Source organism: Balaenoptera physalus (assembly GCF_965194825.1).
Source record: "Balaenoptera physalus genome assembly, chromosome: 14".
Lineage (NCBI taxonomy): Eukaryota > Metazoa > Chordata > Mammalia > Artiodactyla > Balaenopteridae > Balaenoptera > Balaenoptera physalus.
Genome location: NC_138893.1, coordinates 11,882,057 through 11,903,875, shown reverse-complemented (window position 1 = coordinate 11,903,875; position 21,819 = coordinate 11,882,057). Strand labels below are relative to the sequence as shown.

At 45.0% G+C, this 21,819-nt stretch overlaps 1 protein-coding gene across 1 annotated transcript in view; it reads left to right on the top strand.

The window, feature by feature from the left end:
* Nucleotides 1-15,549, top strand: part of KCNK1 (potassium two pore domain channel subfamily K member 1) — a 46,488-nt gene extending 30,939 nt beyond the window's left edge. The window contains exons 2-3 of the mRNA XM_082423023.1: nt 9,737-10,132; nt 14,474-15,549. Coding sequence (XP_082279149.1) covers nt 9,737-10,132; nt 14,474-14,820 — 743 coding nt within the window. The 3' untranslated portion in view covers nt 14,821-15,549. The remainder of the gene's footprint in view (nt 1-9,736; nt 10,133-14,473) is intronic.
* Nucleotides 15,550-21,819: the final 6,270 nt, after the last annotated feature.

The following is a 21,819-nucleotide window of genomic DNA, read 5'->3' as shown; positions in this document are numbered from 1 at the left end:
GCACTTCTGCTGTTTTCAGCCGCCAAGTCGGCTTCTCAAGGCAGCTATAGGGCGCTAACGCAAGTGTCTCATAGCTTTGGCACACATCAGCGGCTGGGGGAGTGGAATCGTGAGGGGAGGTGGGAGACTGAGAAAGTGATGCAGGAGAAAAACCATGGGCCGTGGGTCAGCAGCAGGGAGAATGATGAAAAGTGCTCTGCTTTAGGACATATTTTAGAAGTGAAACCAATAGGATTTGCTGATCGAGCAGAGGTTGCGGACAAGGGAAAGAAGAATTTTTTAAAAATCACCTTGGTGTTTGGCCTGAAGAATGAACCAGATGCCAGTACTGTTGCCTGAAACGAGGAAGACTAGGCTAGGGAAGGGGCAGATTTGGGCTGAGGTTTTCAGGGTGAGGGGTGATGATGAAGGCAGAGGTGGTCCTAAGTATGTCGTCATCGAGACATCTTTTGTGGACATATTAATTTTGAGATGCCTGTATCACATCCAAGACAGGATTTTGAGTAGGATGTTAGGCGTAAACTGAAAGCTCAGAAAAGAGGACCAGTAAATTTGGGAGCCATCACTGTAGTATATAGATCAGCGGTTCTCAATCCTAGCTGTATGTTGGAGTCTCTTGGGGAGCTTAAAAATATATACTAACGTCTGCACTTCATCCCAGACCAATTGAAGAGACATCTCTAAGGTACTTAAGAGCCCCCAGGTGAAGCTAATGTGCAGCCAGGTTGAAGAACCACAGGCGTAAAAATGGTACTTAAAGCCTCGAGTCTGGATGCCATCATCCAAGGCAGAGCTGCCTCAAAGATGTCATGCTGCTGTTAGGTCACAAGCAGGCTCGACTCTGATCCCCCTCTGCTTTCAGGTGGCTGTAGTCTGGGGTTGGCAGTGAGTGTAGACAGAGTATGAGGGGCGAGTCCTGGAGGGCTCGAGTCTGGCACGCTCACCACGGAGGAAGGACCAGCGAAGGACCCTGAGAAGGGCCTGTGAGCCGGGAGACAGCGAATGAGAGGGAGAAGCCAAGGGAAGAAATTGTTTCAAGGGGGCAGTCAGCTTGGTCAGATGGCGCTTAGAAGTTGAGAAACGTGAGAATAGAACTATTTGGGGGATTTCACAAGATGGAAGCCATTGGTGACCTGGAGGAGACAGACCTGTTTCCACACAGTGGTTTAGATGGAGGTCATATTGAACCAGTAGAAGGAAGGGCATTGGGGTCCACAGATCTTCCCACCAAAGCTGGACCAGTGAGGGAGGCCTCTGATGGACCTGTTCCTTCTGCTTTCCCCGCTTAAAATCCGGCATATCTGTGAGCTAGAAAATTCTATTCAAAGTGACGCTTTTGAGCCCAATATTTCATCTTTGGGCATGTGGTACCCGAATCCCCTTATTAAGGTGTCAGCTTTATAAGTGGGTGTGTCATATGCGCCTCTGTTTCCATTCACGTAAATCTTTTTCTTTTCAGTCTGCCTTTGGTACCGAGGGATCCTCTCCCCAGGCTGGGGGATCAGTGAGCTTTGCGTGGCTTCTCTTGAGCAAGGTGGTTCTAGTTGAGTGACTTCGTACCTGAATGTAAATGAGGTTGTCAAACCCCGCTGCCTGGAACACATTCAGGGCTCAGCAAACATCAGTTGGAACTTAGGGCTGAAATCACCTTAAGGCAGACACAGCTTCCCCCGGGGAGAGCCAGGTGCACATCTGGGGGTCCCCTGGGAGGAGGGCACCTGAGCCACCGGGGTGGCTGGGAGAGCTTGGCCCTTTACACGCCCCCCGCGCTCCCGCCACCCGGACCGCCCTCACCCCCCTGCCTCTGCCGTGCTCTGTCCTCAGGGCTCCCACTCCCCCTCGATGCTGAACCGGGAGGGCTGCCTTGCCTTTGGGTTCTGGCTGCAAATCCTCTGTTCCGCTCTAGTGCTCGGCGCCCCCCAAGAATCCTGTCCCCCTGCCCCGGGAGTTTCACAGGAGGATGAGGTCAGGCCCAGCATCTGTGGGGAGCCGTGTCGGAGCGGATTGTACTTCCTTCAGCCTTAGAGAAATAGCATTTTCTGGAACGCTGCTCATCAGTGACGGGTTGGCAGGACCAGGAGGTGCTCCGTGGGCCGCTGCAACTCCCCCCCGCCCCAAGGCTGGCAGATGGACCTGAGAACTGTGTCCCCCATCTAGGAGCAGACAGCAGGTGTGCATGGGCCCCCTGGCAGTTCTCCTGAGGAAGCCCCAGAATTGACATCCCCCCATCCATCTGGCCCACACACGTCTGAGCTGCCTACAGCCTGGGAGTTTGTGCCCTCAAAGCACAGCCGGAGGTGTTAAGCCATCTGTTCAAGGAGGTTATGGAATTGTTACAGACTTGTAACCATTTTTTTTTTAATATATAATTCCACCACCATTATTTATTCATTCATTCGTTCATTCATTCATTTATTTATTTGGCTGCACTGGGTCTTAGTTGTGGCACGCAGGATCTTTAGTTGCAGCGTGTGGACTCTTAGTTGCGGCGTGCATGTGGGATCTAGTCCCCTGACCAGGGATCGAACCCGGGCCCCCTGCATTGGGAGCACAGAGTCTTAGCCCCTGGGCCACCAGGGAAGTCCCTGTAACAGTTTAAAAAGCACATTTGTATCTTCCTGTCTCTTGAGTGCCACACCTCTGTGTCCTAATTGATCTTCTGTTCATGTGCTAACTTCCAGCACTGCCCTGTACCAAAGCAGGATTTCAAGGAGTAAAGAAAAATCTAGAATGTCCTCCTCGATGTTATGTAGATGGAAAACTGTTTTACATCCACACCTCAAAGCCTTAACTTTTAAGTCTGTCCTTCTAGGTTATTTTCAAATATAGACAGAATTAGAGGGAGTTGCATAATGACTCCTCCGTGTACCCACAAGCCAGCTGTCAACACGCTGAATCTTCCCATTCTGGTCTCCTCCATCCCACACACCTCCCCCGCCTGCTTTCCCCCCCACCCCCCACCCCCGCCTGCTTTTGAGTTTTCCCTGGCATATCGGGTTAGTAAGTTTTGGCCAAGCAGTGCTGCGGTGACGTGGCCCTGATCTCAGTGGCTTCCGGTAACCAAGGCACGTGTCCTTGGCGGATGCATGTGGCTTTGCTCTGGGACCAAGGCAGCAAGGCGAGCCTCGCCCTGTGGAAGACCTACTCACGGGTGTTCCTGAAGGAGATCCTGTGCCGACCGGGCCATGACCCAGAGCCGAGAGAAGTGAGATTTCCTAGAAGGAAAAGTCAGTCACGTCAGACCCTAAGAGAAGTACAGAGGTGTTGTGTATTCCCATATCGATGGTGTGATAGCGTTCCTATCAATTCGTCTGTAGTCCAGGGGCAGGGAGTTAACATGTGAAGTTCCCTGATTAGGAACGTGTACTCCAGGGGAAGTTAGTTAGCATTTGAGAAACCCTAACTAGAAATCCACTCTCCTGAGGTCTCAGCAAGGCCTAAGTATAGACTAGAGTCCATGAATTAGCATAAGGAGTACTACAAGTATTTTCATGGGTAAGTAAGATGGATGGTTTTTCATTCAAGTTACGTAGGTTGACTAGAGATGTTTTTCATCTACTCTTGCACGAGGGAGTATAAAACCTTTAGAACCCAGCAAATGGATATCCTTCACCATGGCATTCCAGCTCGAGGACTCGGCCGTCTTCAGCGCTCTGCCACTTCACCAAGGATCCTGAGGATTCTGTCACCTGATTGGACCAGAAGGTGGTTGAAATCTGGCTTCTAGAGGAGTGTGGTATCTGCCTCCGCCCAACCTTTCAAGTAACTGCTTGTTGCAGCACCTAAAGGAGAGAGAACTTGAACTTCCCTGTGCTAACAATAGGTTGTGTGGCTATGTAGTGCCTCTTTTCTTTGTAGATAACATACCACCGAGTAGAGCAATTTTGTGGGAAGGGTCTCACCTACCTTTAATCATTGGGATTTCCTGGGATCTACCCATAAGAACGTGGTTGTGGTGAATGGGGCCTTACCGGGCCGTTTACAGTGAAGGGAGTGAGAAATTGAGAGGGAGCCTTTGGATTTTTCTGTTGGAGTGGGGGTCACTACTGTTGTTCCCAACTACAGAGAGGCCACAAAGTCCTGTGTATCAGATTGTCCCCCGAGTGCTGTTGTTAGGTGTTTCGTTGCTACCAGGAACTGCTTTACCCATCAGTGTGGGAGAGGAGTCTTGAAGGATGGAGGGAAAATTAAAATGTGAGCAGAGAACAGAGGAGAGAATACAGACATCTTCTAACTAGCATGCCTAGTGGCCAGTCTGGCAGAGCATACGTATTGTCGAGAGAATTGTTAGTTCTTTCAGCCTCCGTAGAAGAGCTTACTTGCTCTGTACTTCCTAGGTACCGGCATCTGTGCTCATTGCTTTACATGGATGCTTCGGTGTAATCCTCATCATACCTCCAAGAGGTAAGAGGTATTATTCATATTTGACAGACGAGGAAATGAAGGCATAAAGTTTTGCAGGGTCACACAGCTAGTAAGAAGCAAAGCCGGGATTCAAGTTTAGGACGTCAGATTCCTCGGCCCGTTTCCCTAAGCACCACCTTTGGTTTACACGTGTGGTATTGCAAAGGACTTTTTTGTTTGCACTTTCCTCCCTGTGTTCTCAGTGTTCAAGAGCATCAGAGTCTTTAAAGTCAAATGGAAGAGAAAAAAAAAGTTTATTCCAGGAACCTCTGCCTTTGAAAGGTATAGAGATTTTTCCACCAAGGTGAAGTAGACACCTGGGCTTTCCTGCCAGAAAACCTTGGGACATCACTGCTTTGAGTCTCTGTAAAGCAAGGAGTGGTTTGGTCCAGCAGGCATCCAGGGCTCCTCCACCCCTTTACACCAGACAAGAGTTTAGGACCAGTTCTAGCCTGGATTGAGGCTTGGGGCCAAACAAGAACTAGGCTGATGATCTGCATGGCGGGGCTTGGAAATTCAGGGTCCAGTAAATGGTGTGTCATCTTCTGGTCCTCCAGCACTTTTTCCTTTACCTTTTGAGCCTGTCTTCCACAGGGCAAGGTGCCCGCTGTTCCTAGGGGAAAAGAAATTGGAATTGTCTACACAGCATCCTTGCCCGGGGGGAAAACGCCTATGGCATGAATTTTCAAACCCTGTTCTAAAAGTGCATGACTGGGAAGCCTTTACAGTCTAAGAACTTTAGACCTCAGGGAAGTGATGGCTGCAGGATAATTCTGTCAAACCCAAAGGCACACCTGAGGGAAGTGGCAGGTGGAGGAAATATGATCAGAAAGGTTTGTTTAAAATACTGGCGCTTTCGGAAGGACTAGACCCTTGTTCTGTTGCTTCCTTCAGCTTTTCTTCTCATTGTCGTCCTGTTGTCAAAAATTTCTAAGACGTGGTCAGGCATGGGTGAGCGAGGAAACGAAAAAGAAATCACAAAAAGACAGACTAGAATGTGATGTGTGATTCCTCAGCCGCGCTGTTTTGCACAATCATGAGGCTCTAGATCAGGATTCCAACTCTTTTGTCAGAGGTCCCAGGGGTGGAAGGTAGGTCTGTGTGTGACAGGCACACGGGGGGAGCGGGGGCCTGCACAGGTGTGCTGACCCCTGCACAAGGAGCGGGGACGGGGTGCTGCCACACGCACGACAGCAGCAGCCGGAGTGAGAATGCCGGCCCACGGGTGTAGAGCATCCTCTGTGACAGGCTGTGACGTCTGCAAGAGGTTGATGTGGATGGTACTCATCAGGAGGGGGTACAAACCCTCTCATCCCTGTTCTCGTGGAATTGGGACCAGGTAGACCCGGGGTGACCCACACATTTCTTCTACATTAGCTCACAGGGGAACAGAGGTGGAAAGAAATCCTGAGAGTAACCCCAAAGCAAAGGCAGCAGTGAACTAGAAACAGGGACTTCCCTGGTGGCACAGTGGATAATAAGACTCTGTGCTCCCAATGCAGGGGGCCCGGGTTCGATCCCTGGTCAGGGAACTAGATCCCACATGCATGCCGCACCTAAGGAGCCCACGTGCCGTAACTAAGGAGCCCGCGTGCCGCAACTAAGGAGCCCACGTGCCGCACCTAAGGAGCCCACGTGCCGTAACTAAGGAGCCCATGTGCTGCAACTAAGGAACTGGCGTGCCGCACCTAAGGACCCCACGTGCCGCAACTAAGGAGCCCACGTGCCGCACCTGAGGAGCCCACGTGCCGCACCTGAGGAGCCCACGTGCCGCACCTGAGGAGCCCACGTGCCGCAACTAAGGAGCCCGTGTGCCGCACCTAAGACCTGGCACAACCAAATAAATAAATATTTTAAAAACAAAACAAAAAACCCCCAGAAAAACAGTGAATTAGAAACAGACTGGGCCAAGCAGAAGTCTCAGGTCCAGGGAAGGATCAGGACAGGTCAGTGTGCTGCCTAGATAGCTGTCGATGAAAAAAAATCAATAAACAATCAATAAGAATAGAAAAGAGTGTTATCTGAGCCATCTGAGGACTATAGCCTGGAAGCCAGCTTCCAATATGACTCTGAGGAACTGCTCCAGAGAAGCATGGTTTTCGACACAGTTTTATATCTTGTCAGAACAAAGAACATCAAACAAGCCAGGGATCCATTCCTTGAAGGTTTGAAAGAAACAGACCAGCACATGCGCACAGGGAGTCAGCACGGCCTTGGCACCTGGGAAGGCAGCCTTGTCATCAAAGGAGTCCCAGCCTTGGTATCCCAGGAAGGGAGGCATTTAATCTTTGTGTTTAGCGTGGACATTCTTTACTTCTGGTCAGTGTGCCCTTTACTTTAAAAATTAAAGCAGATGTACAATGTAGATTTGACAGGCCACAAACAGGTTCGTTTTTTTTTAAGTTTATTTATTTTATTTTTGGCTGGGTTGGGTCTTCGTTGCTGCATGCAGGCTTTCTCTAGTTGTGGTGAGCGGGGGCTACTCTTCGTTGCAGTGCGCGGGCTTCTCATTGCGGTGGCTTCTCTTGTTGCGGAGCACAGGCTCTAGGCGCTTGGGCTTCAGTAGTTGTGGCTCGCGGGCTCTAGAGTGCAGGCTCAGTAGTTGTGGCGCTTGGGCTTAGTTGCTCCGTGACATGTGAGATCTTCCTGGACCAGGAATTGAACCCGTGACCCTTGCATTGGCAGGCGGATTCTTAACCACTACGCCACCAGGGACGTCCCTGGATCCTAAGTTTTTGAAGTTCGTTTTTCCAGTAGACTTTGCCATGCTCAATCTTTTGGGCCCCAAAATTACATGCATAGCCTTAGAAAAATTTAAGGAACACCAAATAAGTAAGGTATTAACATTTTGCTAAATCCTTCCTAGTTTGTAAAGGATTTTAATGTGGTTCTGAGATAAAAATATGAGCTTTGCTTTGCGATTTATCTGGGGAGTCAGTTGAACTTGAGTAGATTATTCACTGCTTCATTACAATTCACTAGGACTGAAGGTTTCTGTCTGGTGCATTCAGCTGTCTATTGCAAAGGAATTGCTGTGTACTTAGTAAAGCACTGAAAGTGTAGAGACTGCAGATGAGATATAAATTTTACATTGTACTTTCCACTAACAAAAATTATTTATGCAAACATCAGAAGGAGAAACTGGCTTTCAAGAGGCATCTACACTTTAGTGATTTTTAATCTTAGTGGGAACACATTACTGACCAAAAAAAAAAAAAATCATTACTGCAGACGCCATTCTAGAGTCTTGTAATGATTATCTCTATGGCTTGGAGATAACATTTTAGTAAATGGAAGTTTAGTTAAGATTCTAATAAAAAGAGCTATTATCATTGGAGAGTAAAAACTATAGCCTAAAGTATTTTAAAACTAGAAATTAATTTTTTTTCTACTAGTACTGAAATCGTGTAGTTTATTGGAACAGATGCTACAGAAGAGGTGGCCTATGTGAAACAGGTGTGTTACACTTTTAGTGAAGATAATTCACAGCAATGCTACCAAACAGTAATAAAATCAGGGCTTCAAGGCTTTTACGTAGTCTAACAAATTCAGCTAATCTTATGTTTTCTCTACACAATTCCTGCCAAAGTCAATCCATCCCTTACAGTCTCTGCTTGATCCCCTGTTGTCTCCTGATACTTTTGGTCAGAGGCTCATTACCAAATTTGTGAATCACTTTCCAGTTGGCTTTGTCGTGTTAAATAAGATTCCATTATCAGATTCTGTTTCCAGATCTCTGACCATTAAAATATCCTTCCTCCTTAATGCCTGGCATGGCTGTGATTGGCCCCTGTCTTCTGTGATACGGGCTGCTTTACTCATAAAGTCTGATTCCTCTGTAACGTGTTTTTCCTCAAAAGTGAAGCGTTCACATTTCTGCTGCTTCCTTTTTTTGCATGAACGTAATTCTACAAGCTTTCTCCGTCCTTCATGTTACCCTCTGGAAACCCTGACTGACTCGTCTCCCTCTTTAACCATGCCCGGAATCAGCTGAAGCATTCCAGGAGCTGTGGGTGTGGGAGGACCGGATGGATTCAGGACCCGATGCTCAGAACAGTGGTTCTCAATCCTTCTGAGCGTCTGAGCTCTGGCATCTCTTTCCAGAAAATGCACGGGTGTGGAGATGTTCAAGTGCATACAATTTCAGTAGCTTGCTGGGACTCCCTATTCGTTCATAACCTTCTGGGATTAACCACCTTGACTGTCGTGCTGAGGCCAGGCACAGGAGTAACCGGGGCAGCTTCTGGGTGGCCACATAGACCTGGGCCCCCACCCCCCCGACCCCGGAAATTGGTATAAAGCAGAGAATCAGGAGATCTGAAGCTGAAGGTTTTTCAGAGTTATTTCTAAGCAGGATATATTTTAGAAATCAGATTTTGAAGCCACTTTTCAGTAATAACCCCATGAGTGAGGGGTTTTTTTTCAGAAGCTGATTTCACCCAAAAAAATGCATTTAGTTGGCTCTTTCCTGGACAGACTTGTTCAGACATGTGCATCCTTTTCAGGATGAAGGGCTTGTGAGATTTTAAAAACAGTCTGTTGGCTTCTCTCTTGCAGGCATTTGTCAGATGAAGTCTCTTGACTGGCTTGATTTGGGAATGACCGAAACCTAGTGGAAAGTCAGAGAGACATATGTTTTGATCACTGACCCTAACGTGTGGGGGTTTTTTTATGTCTGTTTTGTGGAATATATGGCATCTTGGAACCTACAGAAATGACAAGGCGGAAAAAAGTTTAGCAGTTTCTGGATGTGCCGTTTAACCAGATCATCGAACAAAATATTTGAAAAGAAGCACTCAGCCCTGTGACTTGGTGTGCTTTCATCTTCGTGTATCTTCCTCTTTTTTGATGTCTGTATCCTCACTGAGTCTTCCCCCCATCTTCCCACTGTACCATCATCTGCCTCGTTCTAGTGTTTTGGAGCAAGTCTGTACTGGCTTTGGGTCCTAATGAGGCTCCTGGGGAGGGTTGGGGGGAGCGGAGTGGGGAGGGGTACACCCTCCTGGCAGAGAGGCATCCGATCATGCATTTTCCCTGATGGCCTGAGACGATGAAGTGTTAGCTCCCTCGCACACAGATCTTCTGTTTCAGCCTAACAGTGACCTCAAAACCAGGCTTGGATGCGTCGGGAAGAGCTGGGTAGATTTGATCCAGAGTGATGGACTTCCCAAATGTGTGGCACCCACTGTTGAATCTTACTGCAGTAACAAGATAGAGCCTTTGAAGCACCAACGTAAATTTTGTCCGGCTCGTCTCCTGGGTGGGAGGGGAGGAGGGGTGGACGGCAGGCGTGTGTTATTTATCAGGTGTTTTCCACCTCTTCCCCTTTCAGGTTATGGCCACACTGTGCCCCTGTCCGACGGGGGCAAGGCCTTCTGCATCATCTACTCGGTCATCGGCATCCCTTTCACCCTTCTGTTCCTGACGGCGGTGGTCCAGCGTGTCACCATCCATGTCACCCGCAGGCCAGTCCTCTACTTCCACATCCGCTGGGGCTTCTCCAAGCAGGCGGTGGCCATTGTCCACGCCGTCCTTCTCGGTGTGGTCACTGTGTCCTGCTTCTTCTTCATCCCGGCCGCGGTGTTCTCCCTCCTAGAGGATGACTGGAACTTCCTGGAATCCTTTTACTTTTGCTTCATTTCCCTGAGCACCATTGGCCTCGGGGATTATGTTCCCGGAGAGGGCTATAACCAAAAATTCAGGGAGCTCTACAAGATTGGGATCACGTGTGAGTATTGGGGTTCACGGACTCTGTCCCCGCCGGGGCTCTGTTGGCAGTTCCAAGCTCCCCCTCACCCACTCACGGAGAGCCACTCATCAGAGCCTTGACTGCTTTCCATGGATAAGTTTTCCATTCGCCACCTTCCCATCACTTTCATTTCATCATGATTCCTTTCAAAATGCTCTAAGCAAAAATCTTATTACTGAGAATTATTTTTTCCCAGGCACCTTAAAAGTACCCATCAATTTCTTACCAGTAATGTAATAGACACTATAAATGACAGCATAAGAATGCACCACACAGAATAACTTGATACTCAACTTCTGATTTTAAAAAAATTGCTCTACTTTATTAACTGTTTTAAGCTCAAGAAAACCAGGGCTAGGATGTAGCCTGTTAACAATCCATCATGTTCTTTCATTTACCAGGAAAATCGTAAACCAGTTGCTTATCTCATTTGTCCATCTGGTTCTTTTTTGAAGAAGTTAGAATATGTTTGCCTCTTTCAGAATTTTACATGTGGAAAATAGGCATAAAATTCAGATGGCCAGTGACTTATAACTTAAACAATTTTTAAAAAATTCAATATAATGTCATGGAAAACTTAGAAATCCATTGGCAAAAACTATTTATTTTTGTGTGTCTGTTTCCTGTCTTTTCACAATGTGTAGAACTACATCATACTATATGTACAGTTTTCTTTTGTTTTTGATTTTAATTGAATTTAATTTTTTTATCCAGCAGGTTCTTATTGGTTCTCTATTTGATACATATTGGTGTATATATGTCAATCCCAATCTCCCAGTTCATCCCACCACCACCGTCCCCTGTACGTATAGTTTTCATTTCTGCCTTCTCAGGAACTTTTCAAGACTCAACTCATGCCATGTCTTCTAGGAAATCACAGTACATACTCAGGCAGCCGGATGTTCTGGCCTGGCCCTATCCTGTAGTCTTAACATGACAAAATGCTTATTAGTTGAACTGTATGTATTTTAGCTTTTCTATGAAACTGTGCTCACTCAGGACAAAGCCTTCACTAATAAACACCCAGTGCTTTCAAGAGTGCCTGGCTACCATACAAGTTCCATAAATATTTACCAAATGGTTACAGGCGTGATTGCACATTTCCTGTAGTTACCATATTTATCTTTAATATCTGCATAATATTTTATTGGGTGCCTATACCATCATCTAGTCCTGCTTCGATCAAAGATTTATTTATTTATTATTATTTTTAAAAATAAATTTATTTATTTTTGGCTGCGTTGGGTCTTCGTTGCTGCGCGTGGGCTTTCTCTAGTTGCCGTGAGCGGGGCCTACTCTTCGTTGCGGTGCATGGGCTTCTCATTGTCGTGGCTTCTCTTGTTGTGGAGCACGGGCTCTAGGCGCACAGGGTTCAGTAGTTGTGACACGCGGGCTCAGTAGTTGTGGCTTGCGGGCTCTAGAGCTCAGGCTCAGTAGTTGTGGCACACCGGCTTAGTTGCTCCACAGCATGTGGGATCTTCCCAGACCAGGGCTCGAACCCGTGTCCCTCGCATTGGCAGGCAGATTCTTAACCACTGTGCCACCAGGGAAGCCCTCCATCAAATATTTAGCTTGCTTCCAGTTGGGGGGCATTATAAATAACACTACACTAAACACTCTTGTATGTTTACATGTTTTTCTACTTTGTTATCTTTCCAGGAAGTGGGCTGGGTGACCCAAAGTGAACGTGCCCTTTGGTGACTCATAGATCATGTTGACCCAGTGCTTTCCAAATGGCCTTATGAGTTTACAGTATCACCAGAATTACCTAATGCAAGACTTTCTTGTCTTGCATTAGGGTAAAATGTTTACCTCCTTATCGGAATTTAATTTTTTCATGACTTAAGAGATGTTGAATTTCTTTCTGTAATTAATTATGGCGGCTAGCTCTACTTTTCTCTTGTGCTAATTGTTTGCTCATAAATTTTGCCCAACGGTTTAATTTCCTCAATTTTTCATGGAGTACTAAATCCTTACCGAACGTTTTAAGGCTTGTTTCCATGTGAATCGTGGTTTTTTTAGGCACTCTGAATAGTGCATGTGCTAGGTGGAGCAAATGAACGTTCCAAAGGTATATTAGTTTGTGGATAGGCTAAAGTCCCGCAGCTTCTGTCTGAAACATCACGGGTATTTTTGTCAGCACTCAAGAGTTTGACTACATAATGGATAAAGGAAAAGGAGGAGATTTGCCATTAGTCTACTAACAATGTCATTGCTATTTCTAAAATACGCTATCTTATTACCAAAACCTAATAACCAAATTGTAAAGATACTAGAAAACTGTCACTTTGCATTCTTGACATAATCAGCCCCCTTGTTCCTATTATGCTACCGATTCTGGCTTCTCTGGTTCATTTATTTTCTGAAAATCTTCCTCAAACGTTTTACCATTTTGGGTCATGAAACTGGGATTTTTGTTGTTCTTCGAGTTTTCATTTTCATGTTTTTGTTCCTTTCCCTGATGAAAAAAATATTTTTTCTGAAAACTGATTTTAAACACCTTGGAACTGACTTAAAATTACCGTTTTCCTATCATGGATTCCAAGGAATAGCACTTTACCTGAAGCAACAGGTTATCTTTCATGTTGGAATAAGAAACTGATAAAATTATTTGATGAATGGTCCACGTGCCCCAGAAATGACTAGTCACATAATGGAAAGCTTAGTTTGCTACTGGGTCTCAGTGAAAGTGTAAATAACCACACCCAAAGACCTTGTAAATATCTGCATCCATTCCTTTTTTTTTTTTTTAATATTTATTTATTTATTTGGTTACGCCGGGTCTTAGTTGCAGCAGGAGGGCTCCTTAGTTGTGGCATGCGATCTCTTGTTTGCGGCATGTGGGATCTAGTTCCCTCACCAGGGACTGAACCCGGGCCCCCTGCATTGGGAGCGTGGAGTTTTTTTAACCACTGCATCACCAGGGAAGTCCCTCCATGTGCATTCTTAAGGGAATTTTCATCTAGCTTAAACTGTAATTTCTACTGCTAAAAGCATTGAGTGCTGAAAAGGATGGCAAGCTTTGTTCCAAGCACTCCTGCTACATCAGAAACTCTTCCGAAATGTCACTGGCTTTTTGAGAAGCACTGATTATACAGTGGAGGGGAGGTTGCCCTTGGGTGAGTACAGTGTGTTATCTCTCTTTAACAATGCCTCATCAGCCCCAACTTCTTTTTTTCCCAAAATCACACCATGTGATTCTGAATCATCCAGGTTTGTAGAAGGTTAAGTCATTCTTTTTTTTTTTAATTTATTTTATTGAAGTATAGTTGATTTACAATGTTTTGTTAATTTCTGCTGTAGAGCAAAGTGAGTCAGCGATACAGATATACATTCTTTTTCATATTCTTTTCCATTATGGTTTAACACAGGATGTTGAATATAGTTCCCTGTGTGCTATACAGTAGGACCTTGTTGTTTATCCATCTTATATATAATAGTTTGCATCTGCTAATCCCAAACTCCTAATCCATCCCTCCCCCTTGGCAACCAGAAGTCTTTTCTCTGTGTCTGAGTCTGTCTGTGTTTCATAGATAAGTTTATTTGTGTCATATTTAAGATTCCACATATAAGTGACATCATATGGTATTTGTCTTTCTCTTTCTGACTTACTTCACTTAGTTTGATAATCTCTGGGTCTATCCTTGTTGCTGCAAATGGCATTATTTCATTCTTTTTTATAGCTGAGTAATATTCCATTGTATATATGTACCACATCTTCTTTATCCTTTCACCTGTCGATGGACATTTAGGTTACTTCCATGTCTTGGCTATTGTAAATAGTTCTGCTATAAACATGGGGTGCATGCATCTTTTCAAATTAGAGTTTTCTTTGGATATATGCCCAGGAGTGGGATTGCAGGATCGTATGTAGCTCTATTTTTAGTTTTTTGAGGAACCTTCATACTGGTTTTCCATACTGGCTGCACCAATCTACATTCCCACCAACAGTGTATGAGGGTCACTTTTCTCCACACCCTCTACAGCATTTGTTATCTGTAGATTTTTTAATCATGGCCATCTGACTGGTGTGAGGTGGTACCGCATTGTCGTGTTGACTTGCATTTGTCTAATAATTAGCGATATTGAGCATCTTTTCATGTGCCTGTTGGCCATCTGTATGCCTTCTCTGGAGAAATGTCTGTTTAGGTCTAGGAGGTTAAGTCATTCTCCATTTTTCTCTGGGTCATCCCTCTTTGAGCCATGGAATTCAAAACATCCCTAGAAATTATAGAAGTGGCAGTGGATTTATTCATCAGCAGATAGGCTGCGTCGTGCGTGACTTGATCGCCCTGAGACGCTGTCATTTCTCTCACACAGGTTACCTGCTTCTTGGTCTTATTGCCATGTTGGTGGTTCTGGAAACCTTCTGTGAGCTCCACGAGCTGAAGAAGTTCAGAAAAATGTTCTACGTGAAGAAAGACAAGGAAGAGGATCAAGTGCACATCATAGAGCACGACCAGATGTCCTTCTCCTCCATCATGGACCAAGCGGCCAGCGTGAAGAAAGACAAGGAAGAGGATCAAGTGCACATCATAGAGCACGACCAGATGTCCTTCTCCTCCATCATGGACCAAGCGGCCAGCGTGAAGGAGGACCAGAAACAGAATGAGCCTTTTGTGCACCCCCAGTCACCGGCCTTTGCCGACGGTGCCGCGACCCAGTAGGCTTAGGGCTTTGCTGCGCTGTCCCAGAGTGCAGGCTCAGGGCAGTGGGAGGAGGCTTCACTTTGTTCATTTTGATGAGTATGTAAAAGCCAAGGTGACATTTTCACAAATATCTACTGTCTGCAATATTTTTTGTATAACGGAGCAAAGGAAGCTTTTACTCTGGAGGACTGTCTGAAATCCGAGAAAATGGGGTCTGTACCCGTCATTCATATGTGACAAAATTATCTCGACTTTACTAATAGGTGAACAACACTCGAAGCAGGGTGTCTCTGTGGAGAGAAGCAGATTTTATACTTTTCATTGGGGACTTTGGGATTTGCATTCAAATCATTTAGCTGATGGTTAAATGGCAACATTTATATTTAAAAGCAAAAAAAGAAAAGCATAGAGATGTGTTTTACAAATAAGTTTATGTGTACTGGTTTGCATGTGCCCATCTAAAATCATTATTTTTGTAGACTCTAAGTTAAACCTACTATTTATAATGACTAGATAACCATTAACTGTGTACATATAAAGTATAAATATGTTTATATCCTGTACATACGGTTTAGGTCACCAGATCCCAGCACACTTCTTAACCCAAGACTGTAGAGATTTTCCCCTTTGATTTCTCTTTATACTGAAGAATCAAAAGTTGCTGCAATAAAATAAGGGGAATAACACACTTACGAGTGAATTACTTTAGTATTCTGCTACAATAAATGTTTCTACCCTCTTGCAGTAGTATGGTCTCAAATGTCTAAAATGTTTGTAAGCATTTCTCTGGAGGTGAACAAGTAACAAAGAATATGATTTTGTAAAGAAAAGAAAAAAAAGTTAAGATTTTGTTTTGAAAGTGCATTATGATTTGCTATCACCTAGTACTAAAGCAGAGAACCCGAACACAGACTTTCCAAATGAACAGATTCTGTCAAATTAGTCCGAGAGTTTTTTTAATTTATAAGTTGAATAAATAAAAATGTTAGTTGGTTGCAATTGTATGCTTTAATATATCAAGAAAGTTTTTCCTCCACGTAGATAATAGGTATGCACTCCTTTGTAGAAACCATAAAGGCAACATTTAAATGCTGTACACAGGACACTGTTAGGAATTTGAGAAGAGAACGTAATACTTCACTTGCAAAGCTTTTGTGAATCCGCAGAGAACACCCTTAACTAAATGCTAAACCTTAATACCCTTCACATTGTTTTTGTTCTTTTTAATACGAAGCATGAGGTTCAAAAATTGGAGCAGGTTTTGCCTCTCTGTCAGAAATGAAATGTAAGGGAGAGTGTCTTCTCCAGACTTTCTTTTTGTCACTGGCCAAGGGACAGATGTTGCCCTGGGGTCCTGAGGGAGGGGAAGCTGTGTCAGCCAGAGAACAGAGGCAGGGTCCCCTGGGGGCGGGATGAGGAAGTGGGAGTCTGGGCAGCGCGGCTGGGCCAGAACTGTCATTGGAACCCTCTAGTTGGAGGTGAGCAAGTGTGAAGTTGAAGGTCAAAGTGAACACTAAAGAAGATTCTGGAAAAAAAAAAAAAGAGGATTTGGAGTGTGAGCTGTGTATAAACTGAAGGATGGAAGTCCTGGGCAGGAGTCTTCTAGGTTGAGTTCTTAAGAATCCCACAGAACGCCCTCAGGATAGAGAATCAGCAGAAATCATTGTCCTTCATTGTGTGTGAATTGAAAGTCAGGCGTGTCCAGTAGGTATGTTGGTTTTGGAGCAGCAGATACACTCAACGTGAGGAGAGAACGGTAGTTCAGAATAAGAATTAGCCTCCCCCAAATCAAAGGGACTACAGACCAAGGCATTGGAGCCGTCTCCAAAAGAATCTTAAAAAGAAACCCATGGGACAGATAAAGTCTGGCCCAAATAACTCCCCATTTATGAGTGGCTTCAGGAAAAAATGTTTAGGAATGTCTAGAAAAGTCAGTCAGTCATGCTCATACTTCCTACAGACCAGCCTTACATGCCTTTTAGGAAATGAATAAGGAGATATTTACAAATCTTGAGATGTCACGGTAACTGAAACGGTCAATGCAAAACGTTTTTAACCCTTTAAAATTATCAGTAGCACACTGGCTTCTTACTAAAAGCAGCTAATATTTGCTCCAGAAAAGAGTTCATTTTAAATTGACACAAGCATGCATTGGAGGGCGATCATGGGATTATCTATCTCTTACTCAGAATTCAGTGAGCAGAATTTCCCAATTGCGTGGCATCGTGCATCCATTTGGTGATTTGCTGTTAAATCTTCCATGCTGAGGAGAGCTGTGATGAATCCTGATATCCTCAATTCAGGAAGGCAGTCAGTCCTTTTGGGATGTAGTTTCAGAAATGCATACATGGTCAAACAGATCCTGGGCAAAATTAGAAATACCCCTTCCTTAGAAAGCTGAAATTGAAATAATACAGTATTTACCATTTACTTTTTCAGCTGTGCCCAGTAAGATTTCAGATCTGTGTCTTTAATACATGTAAAGTTTTCCATGTAGTGATGGATTATTTTCCAAGAGTTTTACTTTATGAAAATTTGGTACATCCAAGCTTTCTGTATGAGGCAAAACAGGAGATTGTTCGCTGAAGACAATATTCCAAACATCTCACTTATCCAATATGTGCTGTCAGGCAACCTCAGCTTTCTAAAATGCAATAATGAACCCAGAAGTAAATAAAGATGATTTTAAGTATTTTTCCCAGCCTGGCAGTCAAGTACATTTAATAAATAAGCCCCCTCTTGGCTTCCCTCAGAGCTTATACTTACTTTGCACACAGGTCTCAAAAAATTACTGCTCTGATTTCCCAACCTACAGAAAATAAAGGAGCGTGCCGCTTCCCAATAGTTCCCAGACTTTCCATGTTATAATTTTTGGTGGCACAGTCCAAAAAAAAAATTGTCTCAAGACGCAATGGAAATAATGACCATGTAATTGCTTGGGCAGCTTTAAATTAGCAGTTTCTCTGTTCCTGTAAAAGCATCCACGGTGCCTGCACCATCCCCTTGGCCTCCTGTGCTCCGCATCGGGGAAGAAGAGTTTACTTCCTGACCCCTCTAGTGTACTTAGGAGGAAAATTGTCAGATGCTCCAGGAACGCAACAACTCTGTTATTCACAGCAAGTTGTATCCATTCTAAGCCAAATGGCAGGACATGCTCAGGTCGATATGATTGTAAAAGTATAACTATTTGTGGCAAAAATGGACTTTCCACATGGATAAAAATTTGCTTGGCCGCCTGTGTGTTGTTTGTGGATCTGCGTGTATTGCCACCCCGGCTGAGAACCTTGTGTTAACTGCTGGTAAGTACACCAAGGAGAGCAGGCTTCTGGGAGCTTGACATGAGGGACAGACCCAGATGAAGAAGAAGAGACTTGCCCTCTAAAACCTTCACAGGCTGAGGCAAATAGTTCCCGGGATGGCACAGTATTTTTATTGATGTTATTTCAGTTACACAATTTTCATAACAATGTTAAACTCTGTTTGATATGCTCTGTTTAAGGAGATAAAAGAAAATGTATTTCCATACAAAATGATTAGAATTCGTTTTTAAGAGTCTTGCTTTTGAAGTGATCATTTCCACTGTCTAGGAAATTCCCTTAGACTAAGCATCTCACTTTCCAACAGGAGGTAGCACGGTAACGAATGTATAGCCTCGCTGTCATTGACATGTGAAGATGAGACCACTGCTTACATCTTCTGTAAATAAATTATGTATCTATATTATTTATTTTTAGTTGAAGAAACTTGAGTTTTGAGAGTGTTTTTATATATAATTTTATATATAATTATATATACATCTATCATATAACTCAGCACTTAATTTCCATTTCTAAGCAGTGGCTAGAAACCCAGAGCCCATTAGCCATGAGGTATTTAACCTTCTAATGAATCCATACATGCTCAAAGACATCAGCATAATTTACCTGAAACTCCTGCGTTACTTTGTTCATGCTCTGTGTAAACACTGTTACCTCAAACAGTGCTGCATTCTTGGGAAAAGTGTCCTTTTTCACATGTGCTCGATTGCATAATGAAAGCTTTCCTCTGTGCAGGTGTTCCCAACTTGGTACATGGTGTAATGATTGCAGTTTAGGACAGTGTGACCTTAAAACTGGGACCAAGCCTATTTCCAGCCATTAAGCAGTGACCAAGCTAGATTTTAAGGGTCACTGTAATTATTAGTTTTTTTTATTGAAGTATAATTGATTTACAGTGTTGTGTTAATTTCTGCTGTACAGCAAAGTGATTCAGTTGTACACATTCTTTTTCATACTCTTTTCCATTATGGTTTATCACAGGATATTGAATATAGTTCCCTGTGCTATACAGTAGGACCTTGTTGTTTATCCATCCTATAGATACTAGTTTGCATCTGCTAATCCCAAACTCCCAATCCTTCCCTCCCCCAGCCCCCTCCCCCTTGGCAACCACAAGTCTGTTCTCTATGTCTGTGAGTCTGTTTCTGTTTCATAGATGCGTTCATTTGTGTCCTATTTTAGATTCCACACACCAGTGATATCATATGCTATTTGTCTTTCTCTGTCTTACTTACTTCACTTAGTATGATCATCTCTAGGTCCATCCAGGTTGCTACAAATGGCATTATTTCATTCTTTTTTATGGCTGAGTAATATTCCATTGTATATGTGTACCACATCCTCTTTATCCATTCATCTGTCTATGGCATTTAGGTTGCTTCACTGTCTTGGCTATTGTAAATAGTGCTGCTATGGACATAGGGGTGCATGTATCTTTTTGAATTAGAGTTACGTCCAAATATATGCCCAGGAGTGGGATTGCTGGATCATATGGCAACTGTTTTTAGTTTTTTGAGGAACCTCTGCACTGTTTTCCATAGTGGCTGCACCAGCTTACATTCCCACCAACAGTGTTGGAAAGTTCCCTTTTCTTAAAGGTTGCTGTAATGTATGGCAGGTGCCATTGCTGTCAGAACTCAGTTAGAGCCGGCAGCAAGCAAGAGTGACAGAATGCTGGGCATGCCCCAGTCGTTCCTCCTCCCCCCGCCCAGGGCCGGTATCGGGCACAATTTGGAACATGGCTAAGCCTACATGCAGGGGGTCCAAGAGCTACAACGGAGCCAGTTCGGGCCTGAGGGCAAAGAGGTGGCAGGACAGTCACAGAAAGGCAGAGGGGTTGGTATTATTATACTAGCCTACTTCAATAATTCAGGTTTTGTGTTTCAGGTGAAAGAAAAGGAACGGTGGGAGGCTCTGATTAGGGCCATCCTCTACTCTTTCTTGACGTAAATTTAAACTTTCAGTAACTCTTTTCTGGTCTCCTCTCTCTCGCTTTGCTAGTCGTCTCCGTGCTTCTGTAACGTAACTACTGACATTGAGCTGCTGATGGCCAAGGCGTCCCTTTCCAAAGCCATCCATCTTGAATAAGCCCCTGCCAGCCTTGTGACATAGCTACATAGCTACCAGCCCAACAACCAGATAAGGAATTAGGCCACCCCCCGACCCATGAAGTTTCCCTCTATCAGGAAGCCCTGGGTGACCCAGATAACGGACCGCTTGCGTGGCCCCATTTCTCCCTTCTGCACCCTAATTCCCACCCTTATGTCTTAAATTAGCCAATGAAGAGTGAACCCATGAAATCCTAGACACCCCCCCCTTGTATCCTAACAACGGCAGCACCCCAGGTCCACACTCTCTTTGCCCGTGACCTCACCGTGTGGGCCCCGGGCGTGCCGTGTACCCTCCAGGACCTGCGAGTAAGAAATCTGGATCCTCAGAGTTCCCTGACGGTTGTTGTGGACATGCATCCTGTAGTCATAATAAAAACCCCAGGGACTGGTCCAGCCACAACCTTGACTCTGGTCGGGGAAACGTCTGTGGGCTCAGTGCCCGGGGAAGGCCTCAGGCATCCCTAACCAATAGCATTACTATTAATAGGCGGGGACAGACACAACTTCATTTATTCCACTCATCTTCCTTTCGTGGACTCTGTGTGCCAATAACTACTGGGGGATAAAAGCACACTGGGAGCCAGATGGGCTCCTCGGGAGAAGACGCACCTCCCTGGTGAGGGGCTACCTGTCCCCCTGACACCCCACGCTGGGTCACTGCCGAGTTCACGCAGGCCTTTGATGGCTTCCCAGCAGCTTCGTTGCTCAGAGCTTCTCAAATCATCTTCCTCTCCAGGACAGAGCTCAGGCACATCCAGCCTGAGTGTACATCCCCACTGGCTGTGGGCAGTATTGAATAAGAAAGGGAGTTACTGGGAGCTGAATGCACCCAGGGCAGATTCAAGGTCCGTTAAATCACCTTGAGCCTGAAACTAACAGTGTGAGAGCCTCGGCCTCAGAGCCATCCCCTCTGCTGGCTCAGAGCTGCTGGGGACGCTCCTCAAATGCTCACGGTTTCCAAAAACACAAGAAGGTTGCTTCTCCAGGAAAGCAGAAAGCCCTGCTGGAAGGGTGTAGGAATTAAGTGGGAAGAGAGGCAAGTGTGGACAAAAAAATGTTGCTGCCATCCTAGTAAATAACAAATGTTGGGACTTCCCTGGTGGCACAGTGGTTAAGAATCCGCCTGCCAATGCAGGGGACATGGGTTCCAGCCCTCGTGTGGGAAGATCCCACATGCCGCGGAGCAACTAAACCCATGCGCCACAACTACTGAGCCTGCACTCTAGAGCCCACGAGCCACAACTACTGAGCCCACGTGCCGCAACTACTGAGCCCACACGCCTAGAGCCTGTGCTCCGCAACAAGAGAAGCCACCGCAATGAGAAGCCCGCGCACCCAAGGAAGAGTAGCCCCCACTCGCCGCAACTAGAGAAAGCCCACGCAGAGCAATGAAGACCTAACGCAGCCAAAAATAAAAAAATAAAATAAATAAATTTATAAAACAAAACAAATGTTGCCCTTCATCAAGCTATCAGCCACTGCAGCTGCCCCCCGACTGTGCACCCTGAGGGGATTCAGGATGGAGAAAAGCAGGATACTGGCCCTAGATAGTTAAGATGCCTATATACACACTATTATATTTAAAATAG